The sequence below is a fragment of the Urocitellus parryii genome, chromosome 5 (genome assembly GCF_045843805.1).
Source record: "Urocitellus parryii isolate mUroPar1 chromosome 5, mUroPar1.hap1, whole genome shotgun sequence".
Classification (NCBI taxonomy): domain Eukaryota; kingdom Metazoa; phylum Chordata; class Mammalia; order Rodentia; family Sciuridae; genus Urocitellus; species Urocitellus parryii.
The window spans coordinates 189854905-189881834 of record NC_135535.1 but is presented as its reverse complement, the minus strand read 5'-3'; the positions used below and the strand labels follow the sequence as shown (position 1 = coordinate 189881834).

The 26930-nt window shown below is 39.2% G+C and overlaps 1 protein-coding gene across 4 annotated transcripts in view; it reads left to right on the top strand.

Annotated features, from left to right (window-relative positions):
• Sorcs1 (sortilin related VPS10 domain containing receptor 1) overlaps positions 1 to 26930 on the top strand; it is a 477578-nt gene that overhangs the window by 333294 nt on the left and 117354 nt on the right. For all 4 annotated transcript variants that reach the window (XM_077798467.1, XM_077798468.1, XM_077798470.1 and 1 more), the window contains exon 6: positions 11686 to 11750. In XM_077798467.1, coding sequence (XP_077654593.1) covers positions 11686 to 11750 — 65 coding nt within the window. The remainder of the gene's footprint in view (positions 1 to 11685; positions 11751 to 26930) is intronic.

Sequence of the window (26930 nt, the reverse complement as noted above, 5' to 3'; positions counted from 1 at the left end):
TTGTTTCCTACTTCTGAACATATACAGAGTCAAGTACATCCCAGTAATAAAAGATGCTATCCCAACTTTATCACTTTTTTTGAAAAATAATGTAACTTTATTTTTGTGATTGTTGAAGTCTATGAATCATCAATTTATAAAAGCCAAAACAATACAGTTGTTTACTTGCTTTCTGTGGCAAATTGGCAATGTCACCAATCCATTACACATGATGATATTGATTTTGTAAGACATAGATTGCTTTCTTATTTACAGTAGTTCTAATTCAGGATATACTCATGAGATTTGGATACATTTAACCCTCCCCTAACTTTCTTTTTAATTTTTAAACAATTGTAGAGTTAAAGAACCATCACAAAGAAAGTAGGAGATCCCCATCTTTACTCAGCCTGACTGATTTTACCATCTTGCGTAAACATTGTCTAGTGTTCACAACTAAGAAATTCCCATTGATAGAATATTGTCAAGTCAACCAGGTGTTTTGAATTCCTCCAGGTGTTTTACTATTATTGTTTTTCCTGATCCAGGATCTAAATCAGAATCTCATATAGCATTTATTTGTCATGATATTTTAGCCTTCTCAGTTCTACAGCAGTTCTTCAATCTTTCCTTGTCTCTCATGACCTGGGCAATTTTGAAGAGCACCAGTCAGGTATTTTATAGAATGTCCCTTGAATTGGGTTAGTCTGATATTTTCTCATGATTACAGAGTATAGATTGTTGGAAATGACCCCACAGAAATGATATGGCCTTCCCATCGCATCACGTCAAGGAGAACAGGGTATTGATATGTGTCATTACAGATGTTGGTGATCTTGAACTTTCAGTTAAGGTAGTGTCTGCCAGGTTTCTCCATTGTAGAGTTACTGTTTTTCTTGGTCCCTTCTCTGTTAGAAGAAAGTTGCTGTATCTAGCCCACGCACAAAACAAAGGGAATTATACTCTAGCTCCTGACAGGAGGAGTGATAAAAACAGTGTGAATATATATTAAAGTAACTATAAAGATTAATAAATATTTTGGAACAGATACTTTGAAGCTCTGTGTTTTATCCACTAATTTTAGTATTCATTAATTTATCTGACCTGCACAAATTATTACTGTTGCTTCTTCAGAAGATTTTATTTTGATCATTTTTTCTACATTTACTAATTGGAGTTCTTCTGTAAAAAATAATTGTTCTATCTTGACCATAGATTTATTTATATCACGGTTGTTTTAGTCAGCTTTTTTGCTGCTGTGACTAAAAGATCTGACAAGAACAGTTTTAGGGGAGGAAAATAATATTTCAGGGCTCACGGTTTCAGAGGTCTCGGTGTATAGATAGCGCCATTCCTTGGGGCTCCAGGTGAGACTGAACGTCGTGGTCAAAGAGTTGCAGAGAGATATCTCCACTTTCCAGATACAAAATATATCCCCCAAAAGCACATCCCCATGGATCCACCTCCTCCAACCATACCCTACCTGATTTAGTTACCACTCAGTTAATACCATCAGGGGATTAATCCTCTGATTGGGTTAAGGCTCTCATAACCCAATTATTTTTCCTCTAAACCTTCTCGAGTTATCTCATACATGAGTTTTTGGAGGATACCTCACATCTAAACCATAACATGGTTCAGTTGCTAAACCAATGCAGTGGCCAGAAAAGATAGGGAACAAGCCCAATTATGGATTATATTCTATTATTCCTTTATTAGTAGTCCTTCCCCAATTTAGATATTTCTCTGCCTTGGTTTGGAGATGGTGGCCAAATGATCCCTGTTAGGCTTCAATGCACTATTAATGTCCTGACTGCCAGTTACAGGCAAAGCAGAAACCTCTGCTCAATAAATTTTTTATTTTTAGAACAATTTTGGGTCTGCCCTGGAGTGGAGACCTCAGAAGAGAATGTATTCCCTGGTCACTGACTTACTTGAGTGATCATTGAGGTGTGGAATTCCCCCAGTAGTTCTGGTCTCTTCTATCTTTGTTCTGCTGGGCAAACCTCACATGCCTTCACCAAAGGAAGGTGTGTGTGTGTGTGTGTGTGTGTGTGTGTGTGTGTGTCCATCTATCTGTCTGTCTGTCTGTCTGTCTCTCTCTCTCTCACACACACACGCACACACGGCTAGTTGCTCCCCTGGAACAAAACCAAACTTTCATGAGGGATGATGACCTCTATTGTTTAGCAGTCATTTTAATTCCCCAAAGAACACAGCATCCACATTGCAACTGGAAAACATGTCAAAATATATTACAAGAAGTGGGTAAATATCGTAAATGTTTTATGCATTCTCACAAATGAAAATTTTGAATAAAATAATCTCTAACAACCAAAATCATGAAGAAGCAATTCATTTTAAAAATAATAGCAATTAACATAAAATGTTTACTCTCACAAAGGGGGAAATAAATATTGAAACCAAAAGTGTATACCATTTACTCACCTATCAAATGAACACAAATAGAAGATATGAATCAAATAGAAGATAATATTGGGCCTTATTTTGAGAGTTTGGAAAGAAGACACTCATTTGTGTGTGCAGTGGGGTGGAGGTTGAGACAGGGTCTTGTTATGGTGTCAGATTTGTCTTCAACTCTAGGGCCCAAGAAACAATCCTGTCTCATCCTCCTGAGTAGCTGAGATTATAGATGTACCTGGCTTTCTAGGAGAGCAATTTGTATAGACTTTCTGGAAAACAGTTATTCATATCAAGAGTCTTAAGAAAATTCCCTCTTTTTTTTTTATGGTACTGGAGTTTGAACTCAGGGTTACTCAACCACTGAGCCACATCCCAGCCCTATTTTGTATTTTATTTAGAAACAGGGTCTCACTGAGTTTCTCATCACCTTGCCATTGCTGAGGCTGGCTTTGAACTCGCAATCCTCCTGCTGCAGCCTCCTGAGCGGATGGTTTTACAGCCATGTGCCCACTACGCCCGGCTCAAAATGCCTGTTGTTTATAAGCCAGTGCTCCTTCATGTAAGACTTCCCATTGAAAAATCAAGGAGATTAGGGGCATGCAAATATTTACCAGTGAAGATAAACAGTGCAGTATTATCTATTAAAGTTAAAAGATAATGCTAATACCCTGTAGTCAGGAAATTAATTAACTATAGAATATCCTAAAGCTGATAAAACGGTGTACCCTAATAGTATGTTATGCCATGTGATGTTAATGATGTGATGCAAAAGTTGTAGAAAAATAAATGCTTACACTAACATAGAAGGATATGAACCAAATGTCAAAGATGGTTATTTCTAGATGGAGTGATTGTGTAAATGTCTTATTTTCTGTTTACTATTTTGTAGACCTTTCATTATGTTTAAGTAGATGCATACTATTTTATAAGTAGATTTTTAAAAGCAGTGCCATTTAGATAAATATTACCACCCATAATCATAACAAAGCAATCAATCTTGCTTCCAAATGGGGGAAGTGGTGTGGGGTCAGGGGGAGACAAACACTGGGAGTTCACTGTGACCCTATGCAATAGTCATGGAAAGTAGATCTCTTTTCTCCTCCTATTCCGCAGTCTTCCTCACCATGTCTCTGTCCCCTCCATCTGTCCCCCTGATTCCCCCGTCCTCTCTTCCCAGCATCCATTTTCACTCTTCTCCTTCTCCCCCTCTTTTCTTTCTGTCACACTGAGATGTGGAGTCACATCTTTAGGAATTCATATCTCTAGAGGAATAGTCATTAAAAAAACCAAGCAAACAAAAAAAGAGAGGGATAAATTAAAAGATATGTTTTTTTTATTTTCCATTAGCACGCTGGTTTCTTTGGCAAGCAGTTAGTAGGAGTTCAAAAGCAAACTGGCAGGGCCTTTAAAGTCTTTTTACAGAAGAGCATCCCTGCCTTTGCCCTGTGCCAAATCCCTTCACACCTTGTGTTCAGACTCCAGGAATTCTTTGTCAATAAAGCAAGGATCAAGAAGAATAGCTGCCACTTGACACCACGGAAACTTCTGTCCCTGTGATGAAGATAAATCTAATATCCTCCTATGTCTAACCCTAACCTGTACTGCCACCCTAGCCTTACTCAATGGGTTCTTATGAGAAACAACCTCTCAGAGTATTTTTCCAGAAGGACTAAAACCTAGAAATAAAGCAAGAGAATGTTTTTGTGTCACAAGAGGCTGACAAAATATGGAGGATCAACTGCCTAGAATCCTTAAACCAGCCTTATCTGAGGGCCAGACACCTGGCAGTTCAGATGAAAACTGACACTATTTCTGAGAAGGGTGAAAATTTATTAGCCATTTTTTTTTGCACATAACTACAGAGAATCCACCTTCAAACTTAGAAACCCTTATTTGAAGGTCTGTTCTGCAGATTAGCAACCAGTCTGGTTCCAATTGCTAAGATAAGGAACCTTCACTGGTGTGCCTGGGACCATGCTCCCTAAACCCCAATACACATAACTCCTACGGGATGTCAAAATGTCTGAGCTTTTCCCATTATTTCTCCTTGTCATTTGAGTGTCAGATACACACTTCCCCTTCCCAGTTAACACTGAAACACTAAGTAGTAAAAAGGAAAGGGAATGATTTTGTCTTCTTTGTCTTCCTCTTCTTCTTCCTCATCATCTCCACCTCATCTCTGAAAGAAGCAAAGGGGCTGGGTGAGAAATTCTGATCTTGACCCTTAGTGATATAACTCTGGACCGAGGTATTTCCTCTAGAAGAATTGTCTTCCTTGTAACTTGGGTGAGGGTGGACTAATTTATCTCTAACATACTTTCTATCTTCCCTTAATTCATACTGTTAACCAGAGAAGTAGCTGTACATACTCTTTTACTCTTTATACAATCTTATTATTAATTGCTGTTACTATTATCATTATCTTTTTTCCACATGGTAGGTGTTGCTGTAGGGAAATTAGAAAGCCTAGATTCTAGTCTGATTATATCACTTACTGTATCCTCAGGCAAGTAAATTGCTTTCAGAAGGAATGCTGCCTTTCTCTTGTCACTATTTTTTTCTGATTTTGTGTCACATGTGAATTTTCTAGGCACATAGTATGTATTCTTATCCAAGTTGTTGACAAATGATGAACAGGACCCTGACAAGGGCACACCTGCACAGCCCTACCTAACATCAATCTCAGACTTAATAGACAGATACCAGCCCTTGATTAACACCCTATGACAATAGCTTTATGTGTGTACGTAGTTAAATTCCTTATTGTTCATATATTTTATCACCCACACAGCCTTCTGGAAATGTGTTTATTGCCACCTGCAATATTACATATTTATGTATCTTTTACATTTCCCTGACTTCCCAATTGAAAGGTAAGCTTCGTGAGGTGTAGAGGCTTTCCTCTGTTTTATTCACTATTAAACCCCATATGTGTGGAACTTTACCTCACATGTTACAGTGTTTATTAACTTGTTTCAATTCATTCATTAACCCATTGCATTAATAATTTGGGATCAACCAGGTATTCTGCCTGGCATTAAGTGTCAGAGGATCCCAGGCATCCTCAGTTTAGAGAAAGAGTCTCCATGGTGAGTAACCTGCACCAGTACCTGAGGGGTGCATAGGATGATTCATGGATGTGGCAGGAGAAGATATTAGAATATCTGATTACATTTTACTTCTATTTTAGTTTCTGTTTTGTGCATATTTTCCAAAGTTAATATATAAATACTCTAGTGCTTTCTACAACTTGTAACTAACAAACCATCATACATTGAGAGAGTACTCACTTTTCCATTTTACTATTAAGCAAACATTAATGTTTGAAAAAAAAAGGAAATAGCTATTTCTAGAATTCTCTTATAAAATAGAATTTCCATGGGTCAGATTATCTCCAGGAGCAAAAAGGTCAGTTTCCATTCCTTTAAATGTATATTTGCTCTACCCTCTCGTCTGAAGTTCTTGGTCCTTACTAGAAATGGGAAGAAAGGAGAGGTGCAGAAGTTTTCTCCTCTCCTTGTCTTTGTTAATATGGCCCCTCCTGTCCCAGCAGGACCTCCAGGCTCCTGTCTCTTACTCTGAACTTAACATCAACACAGATACACCCTCCTGGTGGCACTTAGCCTTATATCGGGGCCACAACTCTCTTTTACAGTGTTAAACAGTTGGACTCTGGAGATGAAAAAAATGCAGAACTTGAACTTGATATGGGCTTAAGTCCGTAGGCCATTTTGCATGCAGGAACCTACGCATCATTTCTATTTATTCATCTACTTATTTGTTATTCATAGTGGGTACCTTTGGTGGCACCCAGGTGGCAAGCTGGGAGCCACAATAAAAAACATGCTTCTTAGCCAAAAGAGAAGTGTGAAAATGATGCCTTGAGTGTGCTTTTTATTTTACCTAGCCCACTTACTTAGGTGGGCAGAAGAGGAGACCTCAGGCTAAGCTGCTTGTTGGAGAGGTGAAGTTTTGGCTTTAGATAAGGTTTTCATGAGGATGTTTGTTTGAGAGCCTGTCTGTGTGGCAGGTGATAAGGAAACCTTTGGCTGTGTGTACAAGAGAAACAAAGGCATCCTGCTGCGACTACTTGCCAGGCAGTTTGTCTCTTCTCTCTTGCAGACAGGCCTGCTTGCTTCACTGGCATTTTCCATGCAGAGGCTCATGGGCACAAGAATGCTCCATCTGAAACAAAGAGGAAGGAGGCAGGGGTCTCCACCCTCCCCGCCCTCTTCCTGCAGATCTGTCCTCATTCACCCATATGCCATTAACTGCACTTCCAAATCTGAATAAATAGGAGCTCTCCTGTCACAGTGTTTATTTTTTAATACTTGCTCTGCAGTTATCTACATCGGGATATTTTGTGGCTCTGCAGCATTTATTGAGCACTATATTAAACTGGTGTAAACTCAGACAAAATGCCAGGAGAATGATAAACTAGTGACATTTCTGAGTTTCTCAGTAGAAAATGTCTACAAAGGCTGCACTGGGCTGATTGTATTTCAGAAGGCTGATGTTGCATTGCTAACATCTCCGGTATACTAACTCAGCTTGGATTTTGCTACACCCATATTCTTGGCTTTGATGATCCTTAGGTTTTTTTCCAAACTGGCTTCTAAATGTAAACAACAACTTAATATCCTGGAAACAAAAGCAGGAGGCTGCAGCAAGCTTTATCTAGTCTTCATTAATGGAACTGGTCTGGCACAACCCATGGACTGTCCCTTCATAGTTTCCCCCAGAAGGGATGCACACATATAGACTGGGACTGAGGTTTTTCATTTTAGCTGTTTGCAAATTAACATATTTAACATTTTTAATACCACTCCATGGCTTGGGGGATCAACATTAGCTTTATGCAAGAGGTGCCTCATTGTTGAGTGTCTACTAATTTTTTGTTTAATTTTCTACTGCTCTCTGCTTTGGAAAACACCAGATCTAGCTTATTGACTTATTAGCAGATGCTTGTGTGGAAGACCCTCTTTGATCTAGGACTCTGAGACTAGGACTTAACACCAGCTATTTACATTTAAACAGAATGTTCTACCCCCACTGCCCATTGGTCATATTGTTGTGTATCTTTTAAGATTCAATCCATTTTCTCTAAAGGCTTCCTGGACTTTCTTTCTCTCTCCGACAGCAAACTTCAAATAGCACTCTGAACATTAGAACATTAGTGTCATTGGAATACTCTCTTTTCTGTAGTTTTAAACCATTAAAGGCAGGGAATCTGTAGCCCTGGTTCTTCTCACAGGATAGGGGCTTGGAACATTTCACTGAATAAGAAAGTGAAGGTGTAAATAAGTTTTACTTGTAGAGTTGATATTTGGGCCATTGATTATTTTTTTGTCTATTGACTTAAGATAATAAATGATCTTGATAAATCATTTCTGTTAGTGGAATACTCATGATATACCAAGACATTTTTAAAACAAATATTAATCCTAATTTCTTAGGTAAGTATTATTATTCCCACATATTTCTTGAAACAAGGAAGGAGTCAGAGAAGGAAATCAGCTGCACTTTTTGTGTCTTTTCAGTGTACTAGAAATCTTATAGGTACTTTAAAGTGTGTATTCTAGGAAAACTGAGTTTAGCCTGTTTTAGGCTGTGCAAAACATGTGTGTAGTTCTAGAAGTCTCAGAAGGAAGACCCACTGTGGCTTAAGGGGCATCCCGACTGGGAAGCCTACTTTCAACTTGAGTCATGTGTAGATGAGCCCCAGTCATCAAAGCTATCAAAGTAGAAGAAGGATGAGAAGGAACTCCAGGTAGAAATACCAGCATGAGCATATGCAAACTCCCCTTCCTTTCCTTGAAATCCAGTTCAAGAAGAGAATTTGTTTTTCCAATTATACATAAAGGCAATATATGATTAGTGATAAAGGGATACAAGATACAGCCACCTAAAGCCTTTTTCTATAATAAAAATGATTCTGGACCAATTTTTTTATCTTATTTTTATAGAAAGATTCTTTTCAAGTTCCAGATTGTATAACCTAGTTTACTGGATATAATAGAAAATATTGACCAGTGTTAAAAGGTTGTCCATGTATTTATTGAAAAAATATGCTTTTTTATGCTTTGCTAAGTACAGATAATCCCATCATAAAAGTCACTCCTTTTGAGAGCTCAGTGTAGGAAGAGAGTTATTTATGCAAATCATGTAGCAAACCATGATGTACCATGAGAGTTATATGTAGGGTGATATCAAAGCAAAAAGCAAGGTGCCCAACCACTTGTGCTAAATACTGGAAGTTAGAATTACAAATATGTTTGGATAGAGATGCTCCTAGGCAGTCTTGAAATATTCTGTAAGTAAAACCTTCAAAGGTTCATTTTGGACTAAATCCCAAGTTTACGCCCTTTTGCTTTGAAGGTGACATCATGAAGAAGAAACACAATAGTTAATCTTAAAACACACAGAAAACTACCAAAGTCCATAGTCCCAACTAAAATGTAGCTGTGTATGTGGGCTATGGTAATCGTATCAGTTGATGAACTGCAGTGATATGATGCTTTAAGGTGTCTACTCAAGTACAGGATCATCAAAATCAGCATCCACATGCCCATTTCACATTGTTTGGCTTTAATTCTCTGGAATTCACCAAGGCCACATAGTAAAAGCAGTGATGATCCTGTCATCTGTGATTGCTGGAGGTACTACTTGAGCCATTACAGAAAAAAATTCTTGGAAACATTGCAGTTTGACTTAAGTATTCAAACATTACTTTTAGAATTGTTTTACTAAAGATGGGGAAAAAACTTATGGTAAAAGTTTGGTCAGCTACATTAGATTTTGGAAAACAAAGGACTCTATTTTGATTTTATATCTTTTATTTTAGTTGATGGGTTGAGGGGATTGTTACCTACCCTTAGAGATAATGCAGAAATCTTGACAAACTCTGTGACTGTTGATCTGGAGGTAGGAACACTTGAAAAGATGCATCTAGATTCAGGAAATTATTTTGCTACCCTTTGATACTGACTATGAGCCAAGCAGAGAGGCTTGCTAAGTTGTCAGTGTGGTGCTTCTGGGATGCCAGGCTTCTCCTGGAATGGAAATGTGGCAGACCTTCCAAAGAAGAAACTCAGAGCGGCAAGCAAGAGGGGCAGATGAGCAACAGGTCACTACCCATTAATATTTAGAAGAAAAACAGTCCAAAACTGAGCTATAGAGTTTGAGGGTTGGTGAGCACCATGCATTCTTTTTTTTAATGCTCATGGCTTGTGGCTTTGTGAGAAAAGGTCCTCAGTGAATCTGGGCCAGGGCTGAGTGTGGGGAATAGGAGGGCCACTGTCTGTGGACTGGCAATTGCTGCAGCGTTTATCTGAAATCATGGCAAAAGGGCCATCTTCTCCTTATTCAGGCAAATTCCAGTGGTGTGAACTATCCAAGCTCATGTCACATGTCTCTTTGTGGGGAATTATTAAGCCTTCCTAGGAAGTGTTTGCTTCATGGGAGAAGAAGAAAACTGAATGCAATGTTTGGAGAGTAGACTCTGAATTTCAGGCTCAGTATCAATTAGAGAAACTCACTGATAATAGGGCCTCAAGGAGACTTTTTGTTTTTCCACTGAAGATGAAGAGGGACTGAGAATATGAATTCCAAAAAGAAGAGTTCTGGGAATGCCCCTAGAACACTGATTACTTTTTATTTCAAAGAATTAACAAGAATTTTACCGTTCCTTTCTCCCTCTGCTTTTCTTTTTCTCTCCTCACTCCTCTCTTGTCCTTCCTTTATTCCTTTTTTAAATTTAATCTTTCCTTGGCTCGTTCCTTCTATCATTCCATGTTTGACTATCACATGTCAAAGCCTATGGATATAAAATATTTACAACAAATCTCCTTGGTAGCTCTGTTTAGGGGGGAGTGTATGTGTTTTTCTGTTTCTGTGCATGTGCATAACAGTTGCTTTAACACTTAGAAAAATACACAAAAATGATTATTTATAATAAACTGTGATGAGTATCTTATAGGGAGTTGTAACTTAGCACTAGAGTGCTTGCCTCACACATGTGAGGCATTGGGTTCAATTCTCAGCACTGCATATAAATAAATAAATAAAATAAAGGTCCACCAACAACTAAAAATATATATATTTTAAAAAATAAGTATGTGTTGATAGGAGGAAATGCTTTTCCTGTTGTACCTGGGACATATTTATATAAGTGACTTTCCCATCATGTTCAGGGGTCCTGAACATGACTAGAGAAGCTGGAGAAAATAATTTCAAGCTAGAGACAGAGCTTATAGAAGCTCCTGAGGGGTGGGAAAGGAACATAGCACTTTCAGGGAGTGGCACGTTCTTTGAGTATGGCAGATGAGGCAGCAAAAGTGACATGGGGTCTGTCATTTAGGGTCTTGGGTACCACAGGACATCCTAAAGGGGATGTGTACTTTTAAGATGTGTCTTTTCTAGTATGAATTGAATGGCTGTGCTGAGTGGCAGAGGGCAAGCAGAGGGACCATTTGAAGACATTTGACTATTTTTCATGTAGAAAAGGAATGAACTGAAGTTCTGCAAATTATGATTTTTAAGGTAAAAATAGCCCCAACTTTAATTAATCTTGCTGTATAAAAATTCTAGAGATAGAGTATGACTACCTATATCATTTATGTAATAGAATAATTATTTTCTATTTAGGATGACTCATTATAAGATTATACCAAATAATATGTGCCTCCAAGGCATTTTAAACTTTTATTTTACTTACACATGTGGCTTCTGGCACAAATCTGAGAGTGAAATGTATCTGCACATTTTGGTCACACTGGTTCAACAATGCAGGGAATGGTCACTCTGCTGTAGTTGCCACTTCTTTGGTTGGGTCATGTGATTTGTTCATAGTTCATATGGCAGTAGTAGGTATATCTGCAAATTTCAAATAAAAAAATTAATTAGATGAGTTTGCTATGTAAATCATGGTTCAAGTCACCCAGCAACATACCTGGCATCTACCTCATAAGTCTTGAAAGTTTAATTTGCTGCTAGCAGGGTTACTGTGGGGGAGTATGCTCTAGCCATTTGTGGGAATTATTTTCAAGTCCAAGCTAACAACACCCAGTATCCTTGCCTGAGTTCAGCCTGGCCTTCATCAAACAAAGGTTTATTATAATTTTTGTTTGAAGTGGAAATTTTCCTGTCAGACTATATACATAAATAGAATAGGCACAGCCAAAGATTGGGGAGCCTGTGGACATGGATAGACTGTGGGATGCACCAAGGCACATAGGAAGTTGTTAATGCAGATGCATCTTTTTATGCTTCTCCATGTTTTAGGTCTGTGATGGGGTCGAACAAGGAACCAGACCTGGTGCATCTGGAGGCCAGAACTGTGGATGGTCGTAAGTAAATGAACTTTGTCCCAAAGTCCATAGTCATGGTAGCTCTGTCATGAACTAATCTGTCACGAACCAAGTCTGTGTAATCACTGTCACAATAATGCAAGTCATTTGGAGTTATGGATTGTTCCTGTTATCAGTAAATCAGGATTGTCTCAATAGTCTTAAATTTGTATATTAACATGCATGTTTAAAATAGATAGATATATTAATACTTATGTATAAATACATATTATCCAGATTTAATTATACTTGGATAGTATAATTGCTAGCATTACTAGCATTACTAGCACTACCCTCGCATCCATTCAAGGTATCTTTCAAGGTAAAGAGAAGATTCCAAAACTGAGTTCCAAAGTATTCAGTGGTTTTGCTGCTGCAGTTTTATTTTTATTTTTTGGCCCATTATCTTGTGAAATACCATCCAGGCAATGCCTCCCTGACTTGTTTAGAGCTTCATGAAACACCTAGAAAAACAAGAAGAAAGAATCATGCTCTGTGTCCCCATCATGAGCAGCAGAGGGGAAGTCACCTGAGTCAGTCGCTCACCCTTTGGTTCTTCCTCTCAACCCTAGGCATTTGAGCCACAGTGAAGGACTACACTTTGTAGAAGTTGTGGCTTTAGATACATGGTATAGAGGGAGGTGGGTTGCAGATCCACAATTCAAACCCACGTGTGAATGTCTCCAAGATCACTCATTAATTGTGTCACCTTGGAAAAATCAGTTAAACCTTTATACCTTGGTTTCTTTGTTAGTTAAATACATTGATAATAATGATTCTTTTAGTAGCTAACATTGATTTAGAAATTGTCCTCTACCAGGAATTATGCTAAGCACATCATGTACATTATCAAGACAACTTTGTAGGTTCTATTCCCATTTAGTAGATGGGGAAACCAAAGCCTAGGAAACTAAGTTAATGATTTAGCTAAGGCATATGGTAAATTCATAGAGGACAGTAGTGTCTATTTCACAGTCACCATTCAGGTGAGAATTACAGAAACTGAAGCATATGAAGGAGTGCACAGAGTGGTCAGCACTGAGCCAGAGTGATGATGGAGTTTCCAAGACATTCCCTCTTTCTAAACTGTTCCTCACAATTCTCAAGAATGCTCATTACTTCTGATTGCCTTATTACTTCTATGTACCTGTCCTTGGTTCTCCTCAACACAGAGGCAGAGGAAATCTACACTTAAAGAGCTTGGAGCAAAAAAAAAGAAAGAAAGATAGAAAAAGGCAGGTCACCTGTGCAACTCAATTCCCCAGAAGCCACCCAACCTCCAAGACCTCCATTTGAGATTTTTCACGGTTTTCATTTCTAGAGGTTTTTGTTTCCCCTTTGGAGATATGAATACATTCTTTGGCACAGTTAGTTGGAGTGCAGAACAGGGTCTGAGACTGACTATGACCTTCTTCCTATGCACCCAGGCAGGCCTGTGCTTTGTAATGAGCTCAGCAGTTCAGAGCATCTTCCCATCTCTGCAGTGGACTCTCTCAGGGACTGACCCTGGAGCACATGATACTATCTTGGATTCCAAGGTCCAGATGTAAACACAAGATAAAGATCAATATTTTCTGATGTGAAAGTAAAGGCATAAACAGTTTAAAGCTCTCTATTAAGTTCCCATTGCTCTGATGATAAGGAGCCAAGTCCTAACTAACCTGGTGCCTAATTTCTGTTCTGCCTTTCCCTCCCTCCTGGCCTGAAGGACTTCGGGCTTGACTTCAGTTCTTGATGTATAGGGGGTTCTGTCCTGCCACAGGGCTCTCATTCTTGACATTTCCTCTGTCTGGAAACCTTCTTCCATTGCCTCTCCCCTACCAAGTAAATGTAATGAATCACTGTAGATGGGTTACCCTCAGGTTAATCACCTGTGTATTAGTGAAGACTTTCTTAAACTCCCATTCTAAACCAATTCCTTCTTTTGTTTGCTTTTGTAAAATGTATTCCTTTTTGGTTTTATTTCTGATTGAAATAGTATATTCCATCGATGTGATTATTCCGTCATAACTTTTACTCCCCACTGGTCTATGAGTCCCATGAAAGCAGAGAACCTATACCTTTGTTCAGTTTTTTCTACAGCACACACCACAGTGTTTCCATGTAGAAGGAGCTCACCAACTTCATGCTGAAAGAATGGATGAATAGTTGATCAGTTGTCAGTTTTACCACCTAGCTAACTCAGGTTGCCTGAAAATTTTGGAGCACTGTCTCTCAAACTTTACCAAGCATACAACCCATCTAGGGATCTTGTTAGGATGTGAATTCTGATTCGGTAGGGGCCCAAGATTCTGCATTCCTAACAGGCTCCCTGATGATCCCATGCTTCTGATCTGTGAAACCTGCTTTGAGGAGCAAAGTTCCATACCAGGAAATTAATGAAAGAGCTTTAGGGTCTGTCTCCCATGACTGCACCCTTGTTTAGAAGACTCTGGATGGAATTGGTAGCATCCCTGATTGCTTTTATTTTCAGGCTTTAGGGGATAATGCTGCTTTCTGGCTTCTGGCATTGAATGCACATAACCCCACATCCAAAAACAAGTCCTCGGCTCTCTCTGATCTGCACATTTTCTCATACCTAATATTCCTCTGCTCCCTGAAGGCATGGTGGTTGATCACACCAAAATGCCATCTCAGGCTCAGCCTTCCCAAGGCGTGAAATACATCAGTAATAACTTTATTTATTTTATTTTACTTTTTTTTGGTATTTGTGTAAAGGCAGCATCTTCAGAAACTATCCAAGGGTGAAAATTCAATAAAGGGATTTAATTTGAAAAGTTATCCCTGTCAAAACAAAACAGAAAGAAAAAAATTACCTACCAATTGAAATAAAGGATCTAAGCATAATACCTGACCTGTCTCAGCATGAAAAAAAAAAATGAGATTGTCTTAGTATCATATCTCTTTTTCCTCTTTCAGTCTCTCTCCTCTTCTCCCCCCCCCCCTTATCTACTATCTCCAAGACTGTTATTACCAGGACTCAAGGTAAAAGAAGCAGAGAGGAAGAGGAGGGAAGGCAGAACACAGAGAGGGCAGAGCAGCAGATGTTGCTGCTGCTGGCAGGATTTGAGAGTGAGTTTATCAAAGCCAGTCTGGTCCATTTCTCCAAGAAGTCCAGTGGCTCTGTTTCTCCTCTTATTTCCTGATTGAAACAATTCCTTGTTTTTTCACCCCTTTGTTATTATTTTGTACAAAGTTGAAGTATATGGAACCATTGTTTATATTATAGGTTGTACATGTTTTATAATATATTCTAAAACCATATGTATATAATGGGTGTGTATATATGTATACACAAGTATATATTTTTTTAACTTTGAATTTTTAAATTTTAATGTGTTCAAGAATTTTGTAGCTTGACACAGGAAAAATGCCTCACTTGCTAGTTTGGCTCATCTCTATAAGATGAGTTGCAAATCCTTATCTGGGTTTGTTATTCAAATTTTAAACATGGTCTCATTTCATATATTCCTGTCTTACAATTGATAATTAATTTGCCAGAGTCCCTGTGTTTGAAAGGAGGTGAGCTCTGAAAAGCTTTTTGCTCCATGAGAGTCTATGACTAGCACACGTTTCTTACCAACTATGTTCTGAACTGTGGATGTCTTGTACTTTACATCTGTGACAAGGATGTTTCTCTTTCTTGTGTTAGTCACAGCCTTGGGAGGTAAGCTGAAAAGGGCAAGTTCAATTACTATCAATCAGAGGAAGTATTATAGGAAAACCTTGAACATATTTATCAGGGACATTTTTTTTTATTGGCTCCCACTTTAAACTGAGGACAAATTGACAAGTCCTCGTTCAGGATGCAAAGACTTTTTTTTTAACTTTAATATTTCTGTGTGGATGTGGGTATGCGTGTGAGGTTGTGCATGTCATTTGTACCCAGTGCAACACTTAAAAAGAAATCCTACGTTCTATTGACTTATCCCACATAGCTGTTTTGTGTATAATGTGTAATATATGTTGTTAGAAAATGTTGACTGAACTGCTAGATTGCAAACTTTATAAAAAGATAGATCTTATTTAATCTTTGTTCAACATATAAAACACAGCTCCAAACTTAAAATATTTAAGATTTGTTGAATTCATGAAAATATTTGAGTATCACTGTGTAGACATGTCTTCTTTATGTAAATGAAAATTATACTGAGATTTCATCTCACTCTAGTCAGAATGGCAATTATTAAGAATATAAGTAACAATAAATATTGGCAAGGATATGGGGAAAAGCATACATTGTTGGTCAGACTGAAAATTGGTACAATCATTTTGGAAAGCAGTATGGAGATTCCTCAAAAATCTCAGAATGGAGCCACCACATAACCTAGCTATCCCCCTCCTCGGTATATATTCAAAGGATTTAAAATCAGCATACTACATCGAAGCAGACACATCACTGTTTATAGCAGCACAATTCACAATGGCTAAGCTAGGAATCGAACCTAGGTGCCCTTCAACTGATGCATGGATAAAGAAAATGTTACACAATGGATTATTAGTCAGCTATAAAAAAGAATGACTTTATGACATTTGCCAGTAAATGGATGGAACTGGGGACTATCATGCTAAGTGAAATAAGCCAGTCTCAAAAAGTCAAAGGTTAAATGTTTTCTTTGAATGCAGAAGCTAATTCAAAATAAGGGGGAGGTGATTAAAAAGAAATATAAGAAAGATCAGTGGAGTAGACAGAGGGGGATGAAGAGAAGGGAGGAGAGACGGGATAGGGAAAGATAGTGGAAGGACTCTAGGCTAAAATTCTTATTTATGCATCATGAACATCCAACAAGACACTAATTAAAATAAAAACTCTAAGTAAATAGCAGGAAGTTCAGTAGAGTAGAGGGAAAGGAACAGGAGGTGGGAGGAAAGGAAGATGAGAGCAGGCGCTGGGGACTGAATTTGAACAAATTATATTTCATGCTTTTATAATTATGTCAAAATGAATCACATATAAATGAAAAGAATCAATAAAATATAAAAGAGATGAGCACATGATGAGCACAGGAAACACTGACTCCCTGCCATGGGTGCCGTATTTCCCATGTATGTGGTTTTGGAGGAAAGGTGCATGCCTCTTGCCAGCATGCGTCCCCTGGCAATGACACATATGCCTCCCTCTGCATGCGTGCTTGTCTGTAAGCCGGTATCATGTGTAGCACAGGCTTGGCCATGACTGCATCTCCCTTTCACTCTGAAATGAAGGGCCCAGCCAGTGACCTGAGTGTTTCTGTGCTGGTAGTGATCCATGGCAGCAGGGACAGGGGGCAGGGGACAATTACTGGTTTCAGGATCTATTTGCATGAGTAAGTAACCTTGTAACTACTATCCCAAGGACTAATCTTCCTCACTCAGGAAAAATAAACCTTGACCCTTTATCCAACTGTGAAAATAACTGCCCCAAAACTCTGTGAAATGAACCTCAAACTAAACACCCTGCCCGCTGAAATAAAACAAAATGAAACTCCCAGCTTTTTTTAAGCCACTAATTCTGTCTTGAGTGGGAACTGGAAATCTCTTTCCTACTCTCGGTCCTCCTGCCTTCCCATCTGCTTTCCACCCTGAACCGTGTGTGTGCGTGTCAATATGTAGAGGAGCCCAGCATGGCTGAAATAAGTGGGAGAGGTGACAGGGAATGCAGTTCTTAAAAGTCCTCCTGGCTGAACTGTGGAGTGCTTGGGAGCTTTCACTATGAGCATCAATTGCTTTCACACCAGAATAGCAACTTACAATAACAAAAAGGGTAGTTAGGGCGCAAACAGATCAAATGAGTGAGCTCTACTTCCTGGTCTTCATTCCCTTTCCCAGGAAGTAGTATTGTGTACTTTTTGTATAGAATCCTTGCTGCTTCCTCTGCCTGGGATATTCTCCTCCTGTCCTCCTCCTGTCTTGACCAATTGAGTGCGATTAGTCACCTCGGCTGGTTTAGATGCCAGGCTAAGAACCCAATTCTAGGGGAAGACTTTCTTAAATTCCCAATCTAAATCAACTTCTATTTTGTTTGCTTTTATCCATGGTTTTTTCCTTTTGCTTTCATCTCAGTTTGAAATTTTACCTCCCACTTGTGTGTTCTTTGATCATAACTTTTCATCTCCACCACTTCTATGAGAGCAGGATCCAAGGTCTAAGGATGAATACGTATGTGTACATACATTCACTCACACACACACACACACACACGACTCATACAGTATTCATGTGTTGTGCCAAAGTTAGTGTTGGTGATCACAACAGTAAGCTAAAAATCTTTCCATAATATCAGCACATTGAAATGTAGCAGCTTCATGGCGGACCACTATGTAGAAACCCACTGTACAGTGAACTGTAATTTAATTAATAATCACTATGTTATTAAAAGATACATAGACTTTTATCTAATGCTGACACACACACATTATTTCTTTTGTTAACAAGCACTTACACCTGTGTAAACAGCACGCATTACTGAAAGAGAAATTGCTGAAGGGAAATCCCTGTGTCAGAACTTATGCATTTTAAATCTTCCTGGACATTGTCACATTGCCTTCTGAAATAGTTACCGCAATGCATAGTCCCACAGCAGGAGAAAGCCTGTGTTGTGAGCCAGCCCTCATCAAGGAAGGATGTTGTGACTGAGTCTTAACTAACCCATCCAACCCATCTGACGAGCAGAAAAACATGGCATATCTGTGCCATTAATTAGGAGCAAGCTTGAAGTTTTAAAATTAATATTTGGCTATTTTGATGTCTTCTTCAGTGAACCTCAAAGAATCAAATCTTTCTAATATTTTAGAGAAGATTTAACACTTTGGTATTTTTAGACAAAATCCTGTCACCCCGCTCCAGCCAGTTTCTGCAGTGACAAAGTAGTCCCCATTATTCAATCCCCACATCTCTGCAGTCTCCACTTCCCTTTTCTCACAGTCAACTGAGGAATAGTTTCTAGGGTGGAGCCGAAGAAGAGGTGAGCCATTTCCACCTGTGTTCCACTCCACTTGTGGTAGATTCCAGCGACTTCCCAGCACGCTGTACAAATGCATTGTCCCCTCTCTTCCAATCTCAAATAAAGCGTCAAGGTTTGCATGGTGCCTAGGCACAGAAGCTCTGTTGTTCTTCCTGTTGCTGCCATTCTGACCCCATTTTTCACATTGCAGAAGTCCCTTGATTTCAACTACTGTTGGTTTCAGTCTCTCTAATTCAATAGGTTAAAGACAGCCCTGGAAACCAATCAGAAAAGCAAGAAATAAGATAATAGCTCTCCCCACAGAGCAGTTAAGAACCTGATGGTTGGGTTCTAACAGGTTCAGCCAACAGGGCAGCTCTCATGTCCACATCTGTGCAGCCTTGTGCACTACTCCATGTGCTTCCTGTGTGCTTCCCTCTCTATAAGAGACCTGTGCCACGCCTGCCATCCTGAGGATGAGAGAACAGAGGTGAGACAGTGAAACATGTCATCCCAGGTCTTAACTCCAGGACTGATCTGGATTTGTAGTGGGTATTCAGGATCCGGCAGGATGCGGCCACAGCAGTCTGCATAGCATGTATGTGTGACCTTTAGTAATATTTCTGGAAAATTAGTAATGTTTCTGGATCTTCCCAGTACATCCTTGGGTGACAGTGGCACTAGTATTGTGCATTGTATTTCCACTGTTGGCTTGGTGCCACTGCCCTGGGTCATTTTTTGCTGCAGTACTTAAGATCGCCATTAGAGGTCGGTACTGTGGTTATTTCTTCACTTTAGTGATGAGGAAAACAAGGCTTAGGATGAGTAAGTGCTTTCCCCATTGTCTCAGAACTAGGATTTAAAACCAGGTCTGGTTCACTCAGGTGCATTAATCGCTCATTGGACAAATATTGTTGGACTCCTGTGCTGTGGAAAGTGCTCTCCTAGGTATGAATGAAGGAAGGAAGGCAGAGCACAAAGGTCCTGCTCTTATAAAGGTTGCCTTCTAGTTGGGGGAGGAAAACGGATGAGAAGCAAAGGTATCATGCATTTATATGAGGTGTGTGTGTGTGTGTGTGCAAATGTATAAGCACACCAAAGCACAGCAGGCTGAATCGAGAAGGATTGTGGAAGAGGGTGGATGAGGAAGAAATCTCTGATGAGGTGACATTTGATAGTTGAGCCAAGTCCTTATGGAAGCAAGGGAGAGAATTGTGTCTGTCTGGTGGACAAGCATTCCAAACAGATGGAACAGCATGTGCTGTGGATATGGAGTACAAGCAAGCTTGGCAGGCTGAGACATGACATGACGGGCAGGTGGCTAGAATATCAAGGGGCGGGCAATTGTGCCCCTTGTCCTTGTGTGTTCCTTGATGGAAAACAGGAATTATTCCACCTCGTTTCTTGTTGAACATCCACAGTGTTCAAAGTATAGTACTCGACATGGAGTGTGATAGAAACAGTAAGTTAATAAGTGAAGGAATAGTTGTTGGAATGCACTCATATGACTCAGAGGCAATCCCTTGAGCTGACCCTCTGTCCTGAAATTAATCTTATAATATATAGATACGTCTTGAGTAAATACTGCACACCTCTCCCCACCTCAAAAAAGCTTGGAGAAAAAACTGTATTTCCTGCCCCATGCACTGAACTGTTGACATTTCCTTCTCCCTTCCTTCACTCTCTCTCTTCTCTCCTGCTCTTCCCTACCCTTTGTCCTTCCTGCTCTGTCTCTGGGCTCTCTGGCACCCCTCCCCACTTTCCCTGTAAGTTTAATTTGGAAAGTTAAATGAGCCATGTGCTTCTCAGTTTTTCATGGCTGGGGTGACCTTGTGGGTAACTTTGTGTCTTTGCTCAACTCAAGGAGTTTGTGCTGTGGATTTCTGCTATGGCTTGCTTGCAAAACACAAATAGGCGTTTCCCAAACATGTGTCATGCCCTGGTGCTCTTGACCAGTATTTCTTCTTCTGGGATGATGACTGATGTCCCCATGCCAAGAAATCCTCCATGCCCCACCATGATGCTCTCTCTGTGGAACAGAGTGAAAAGTAAAATTGTCTCTATCCTCAAGAGCACTCTAGGACCTGGGGGACACAAGTCCACAATGCTCGTGATACAAAGTGAATAAATGTGGCATCTCAGTAGAACTTTCTGATATAGAGCAGATCGTCTGTGCAGATGTGTGAAGGTGGGATGCCTCTCACCTGTGGATCCTTGGCACCTGCCCAACTCATCGGACACCCTCACCACCCTGCATCGAAACTGGCCAGTGACTTCTCTGTATTTCCATCAGTTATGACTGAGGTTCCTCTCATATTCACACTTCCTAATCTTATGCTTGGCAAAAATTTTATAATCCCAGAATGTTCCTATAGCAGCCAATGACTCCCAAATGCCCAAAGGCCAGTAATAAAAGGCAATGTTTAATCTATTTAATCATGACATTTTATAAAGAAAGCAATGTCAAGTCTAAGCTCACCATGTCAAAGGAGAATGTTTGGAAGTTTATGATTTTCCCAGGAATGTCTTGTCTTCTGTGTGGACATTCAAGGGCAGAGGGATGAGTCTCAATTTTAAAGATTTCAATTTCTACATGGTACATGCCTCAGAGGACTCTAGATTAGGAAGGGAGTGCTTATGAACAGCTGCCTGATGAGCACATACCAAGTATGGTGTGTGTGTGCGAGAGCAGGCACGTGGGGACCTTTAATGGTAAAGCTCTGAAAATAATGGAGCAATAGAAAGAACAAATGAAAACTTACATGCAGATGTATGGGTCTTAGAGATTGTTCTGTTTCACAGTTGAAATTAATGGGGCTGGGAAAACATTTTAAAGTGACTTTAAAAAAAACTGTATAGTTCGGTTTTGTTTCTAGTTAAACAGCTACAGTAATGAGGCATATTAAAGTATTTGCTGCGAAATAATTCTTGAATAATAGAATGAATAGACAGTTTCAGAGGTCTGTGATAGATATTTTTTTTTGCTATGTCATTTACTAGAATATGAACTTGTACAAATTTTTTACCTAAGTCTGGGTTTCTTCAGTTGTACAAAGTACCTCTCTATGATTTTTTTTTTTTAACAAAGTTTAAAAAAGAAAAAGAGAAAAAAAAAAAAAAACCCAAAACCAGGTGATCCACTTAGCCCAGTTCCTGACCCAGAGGAGAGGTTGCCCTGGTTAACTTGGAGGTTAATACTGCTGCTGCCATCAATGGAGACATTCTGCGAAGAGACAGTCTGCCTGTGCCTCAGGAAAAACTGTACCGAAGGCCAGGGAAGAGTATAGTCTGAGTAGCAGGAGAAGAAAAGCAGTTCAAGCCAGCAGAGCTCTCTGAATGAACACCGGGTGTCAGCCAGGAATAAGAACACCATTTAGAAATAGCAGAAGCCCTCCAGACGTGGACTTGCCAGCAATGTCGCAGAGTTTTGTTTTATTTTGGCAGGACTGGGACAGAAACAGGTTTCTGTGAGTAAAGTATGGAAAAGACGTGCCAGATCTTAAAGTAACAGCCTGCTTTTGAACAACCTCTTTGGTTCTAAAATTCTAACCACCCTCATCAGAGAGTCTGGAGCCTAGCTTAGTAAAAGACCTTCTCAGGGGCTCAGAGCATGTTGCAGAAGGAGCTGGGCCCTAAGAGGTGGCTCCATCAGAAGGAGGGCTCACCTCCAGGCTCCAGGAGGGCTGTCCCTTGTGCTGGGTGCAAAGGTGGTTTCACATTCTCCTCCTAGCCTGGCTTGTTTTCTGGTCCTGCCAGTTAACCACTATTTCATACAGATTATTTATTATTTAGGAATTATGTAAGGAGCATATTTTTGATAACTATTTTTAAATTTTTATTTTCAAAGTAATTGCTTCTATTCATGGGGTTTCTAGGATATAACATGCTCTGATTTATATTTGCAATGTGGAAATGATTAAATCAGGTTAATTAATAAATCCAACACCTCACACACTCTTCATTTTATTTGTGGTGAGAAGATTTAGATGTACTCTTCACATTTTGAAATATGCAATGCATTATTATTTATTGTTGTCACCATTCTGTGCAATAGGTTGCTAAATCTTATTCCTCCTGGCTAACTGACATCTTGCACCCTGTGATCAATACCTGGCCTTCCTCATCCATTCTCCTCCCAGAACCTCTGATATCTACCATTCCGCTCTTCTGTGATTTCAACTTTTTTGAGTTCAGATATAAGATCCTACAGGACTTGTTTCTCTGTCACTGCTTTATGTCACTTATCATCATGTCCTCCAAACTCATCCCTTTTGACACAATTAACAGAATTTCCCACTTTTTAAAGGCTGAATAGTATTCCATTGTGTACATGTACTGAATTTTGTTCATCCAATTCATTTTGTTGATGGACAGGTCAATTGCCTATGTAAGCTATTGTGGAAAATACCATACTACACATGAGAATGCAGGTTATCTTTTCAACATAATGATTTTAATTCCTTTGGATGTATAGCTAGAAATTGTTTTGCTGAATCATATGGATGATTCTGTTTTATCTTTCTGAGGAAACTGCATACTGTTTTCCATAATAATTGTACTAATTTACATGTCTACCTACAGTGTACAAAGGTTCCCTTTTCTCCACCCCCTTGTGGCTGACAGTAACCTTTTGTCTTTCTGATAAATCTAATGGGCCTTAGGTAATAGCTCATTGTGGTTTTAATTTGCATTTCCTTGGTGACTAGCAATGATGAACATTTTACCATAATCTTTTTGGCCACATGTATTCTCCTTTGGAGAAGTATCTACTTAGGTCCTTGATCATTGTTTAATTGGGTTGTTTCCTTGCTACTGACTTGAGTTCTTTATATATTTTGGTGTTAGGCCTTGATCAGTTGTATGGTTTGCAAATATTTCCTCTCAGTCCCTGGTCTGTCTCTTCAGACTCTTTTCTGTGCTGTGCCTAAGCGTTTTATTTTGACACAATCTCATTTGTCTATTTGTGCTTTATTTGCCTCTGCTTTGGGGTCATATTGAAGAAATCTTTGTCCAAACCAATATTGTGGAGCATTTTCCCTCTATTTCTGTCTAGTAACCTTAACAGTTTCAGGACTTATATGTAAATCTCTAATTGTTTTGGGTTGACTTTCACTTGTGATGTAAGATCAAAGTCTTAATGGGTGCTTCTGCTTTTGAATATCCAGTTTCCCATTTATTTATAGAAGATAGAGTCCCTTCCCTATTGTGGGTTTTTGTTATTGTTGTTTTGTTACATGGTACTGGGGATGGAACCCAGGTCCTTATACTTCTGGCCAAGCACTCGACCACTGAGCTCTATCCACAGCCTCACTATGTATTGTGGTGCCTCTGTGGAACATTGGTTGATCTTAGTGTCTGGATTGATTTCTGAGCTCTCTATACAGCTTCGTTGGCCAGTGTGTCTGCTCTTCTGTCTGAGTACCATGCTGCTTTGATTATTATAGCTTTGTAGTAGATTTGGAAGTCATGTAGTATGAAGCCTCCAGCTTCGTTCTTTTATTTTAAAAGATAGCTTTGAGTGTAAGAGATCTTTTGTGATTCCATAGGAAGGGCGAAAAAATTGACCCAAACCAAACCTTGAATACAAATAAAGATGCTGTCTCAGAAATGTCTGTAATACTTTATAGATGTTCACTTTGATACACAGTGAGCAATAAAGAGAGAGGACTTTAATAAAAATTACAGCGACCTCTATTTAAGCACAGTCTAACCAGGCACTAGGCTAAACATGTTTCCAGATTAAGGTCTTCTATTGTCACAACCACCGGTGAGGTGGATATCACTTTTTCCCATTTTATGGATCAGAATTTAGCGAGGATGAGTGATTTGCTTAGGTTCACAAGGTAGCCCTCAGGCCTGCTCCTAAACCCCTATTTCTCTACTCAAAGCCTGGCCTTGCAAAGGCAGCTCCAGTTCTCTGGATCAGCACAGGTTTGGGGTGGATGGGGACTGCATTATTTCAATCAGCAGCTGTTGCAAATAGTGAGAATGCTCAGAAAGAGCGGCACAGCGTCCTAATTACCTGTGGCAAGGAAAACATCTGTGTAAGAAAAGTAATGAAATTAATTCTAACGTGGAGCAGTTGCATACATTAATTGACATTAATTAATGCCAAATTACAAGACACTTCCTATGGAATTGCATCATACGCTCACCAGAATTGAATATGGAAAGAGTTCATCATACTTAATGCTATTACAGCAAGCCCTAGGGGAGTGAGAGTGATTGGTCTCTCATTATGAACTGCAGCCAATTTCTTTCTATTTCCATTAGAAGGAGAAAGGGAACAAACCGGGGAACACTTTACCAGGCAGGCAGCTCAGAATGGATCATTTACCCTTCAGCTTGTAAATTTCACTTTGAGCCATTCTGAGAAAGAATTGGTTTAAAGACTCCTTCCAGAGGCTTTTCCTCTATCACCAAAATGTATACTTTGTCATTCTAAAGCCCAAAGACAGGCTCAGGTACAACTCAACTGCAGAATGCAGAATGGGTTGGAGGAACCCAGAACACGCTGGTCTCATAAGCCCAAAAGACTCTCCTCTACCTACCAAGCTGAGAGGTATGGGACCAGCGATGGGTACACAGGTTGTCCAACCTCCTTACATTGCTGCTTTTCCTCTATTATTGAAATAAATGTTTTATTCATTTTTCCTCAGTAGGCATGCATCTATTGATATCTATATATAAACAACTTGCCAAAAAAAGTAGACCCATAATGCACATATTGTGGTAACCTACTTTTTAAAAACTTTTATTTTGGAATAATTTCAGGTAGAAAAATTACTGAGATAGTTTAGAGTACATGTACTCTCCACCCAGTTTCCTTCAGTGTTCACATTTTTATAACCCAAGGTATACCATTCAAAACTAAGAAATTCACTTTGGTGCCATACTATTAATGGGTAATTTCCTTTTATAATATAAAATTCAATACATATCCCTTCACAGTAGCAGAATTTTAATAGCCAACTATGCATGTCCCATGTTTATTTAACTGTCCCTCTATTGGTCATTTTGTTTTCTCTAATTTTATATATATATATATACTTCCCTGTGATGAAAAACCAAGTGGCCACCTCCTTGCATACATCATTATTCCCTTAGAATTCGCAGAGATGAACCTAAGACCAAAGGATAAGATTTTTAAGTATCTTGATCCCTATTGCCAGTTATCTCATAAAATATGAATTTATGGGTGTTTTCACTTGGGATTTAGGGATATCCCTTGATACTCTGATAGAAGCCAAAATATATTTGACAAAAAAATTGGCCTGAAACTTGCTGAGATTTTTCATGCCACATAGTGTGGTAGAAATAAACCAAAGTTGGAGTCAGGCCAACCAAGTCAAAACCCCATACTGCCATTTCTATAAATCATGAGTTTTACTCTCCATATCTGAAAAATCAGTTGATATATCATAGTCTGCAGTGTTGTGATGATTAAATGAACCAAGTAAATGTGAACATCCTTTAGAATGTCTGGCATAGTGTTGCTCAACAAATGTTACTCAGTCCCTCAGATTTATAATTTCATATAGATGAGCTATGAATGTGATAAGTATATGTTTGTGTTTTTCATCTTATGTTTGTTTGGGGCTCCATGAAGACAATAGTGAGTGTTTAAAAAAGAAACTACTGGATACTATCTCAAAAAAGATAAGGAATATATATATATATATCAGGAAGCCCTAGTTATACATCAGCTCTAAAATTACAGTGAAACTTGTAACTGGAGGCCCCAAAATTCCTGATCAAGAACCTTTGATTCAGTTAGCTTTGACTATAGTTTTTATTCAGTATCTCACGGAAGGAGAATCAAAGCAGTAGGGCAGCTCTCGACTCTGTAGAGTCAGTAGCTGATGTCATCAGGGTACTTTCTGTCTGTCTTTCACACTCATCATGTAAGCTTCATGCAAAGCTTGGCTTCTTCAGATAATCAAGACAGTAGGGCAGTTTGAAGCACCACATTGAGACACAGTGTAGTCCAGAGGCAGAGGAGGGCCTTCTGCTGTATCACCTGGTATCTGCTAGATTTAAATACCCTCTTCTAAATCTAGGAATGCCAAGAGGACTAGGAAAACCCAGAGTGGACCTAAACCCAGTGGGATTCTTCCCTACTTATGCGATGTTCTGAGTCACAGGGAAGAAGGATGAGTCTGTCCAATACGGTTTTTTCCCCCAGCAAATGGAGAAGAATGGAGTTTGAGTAGGCCTCTAACCGTACCTGATACAGAAATATAGTTACAGTATTCAAA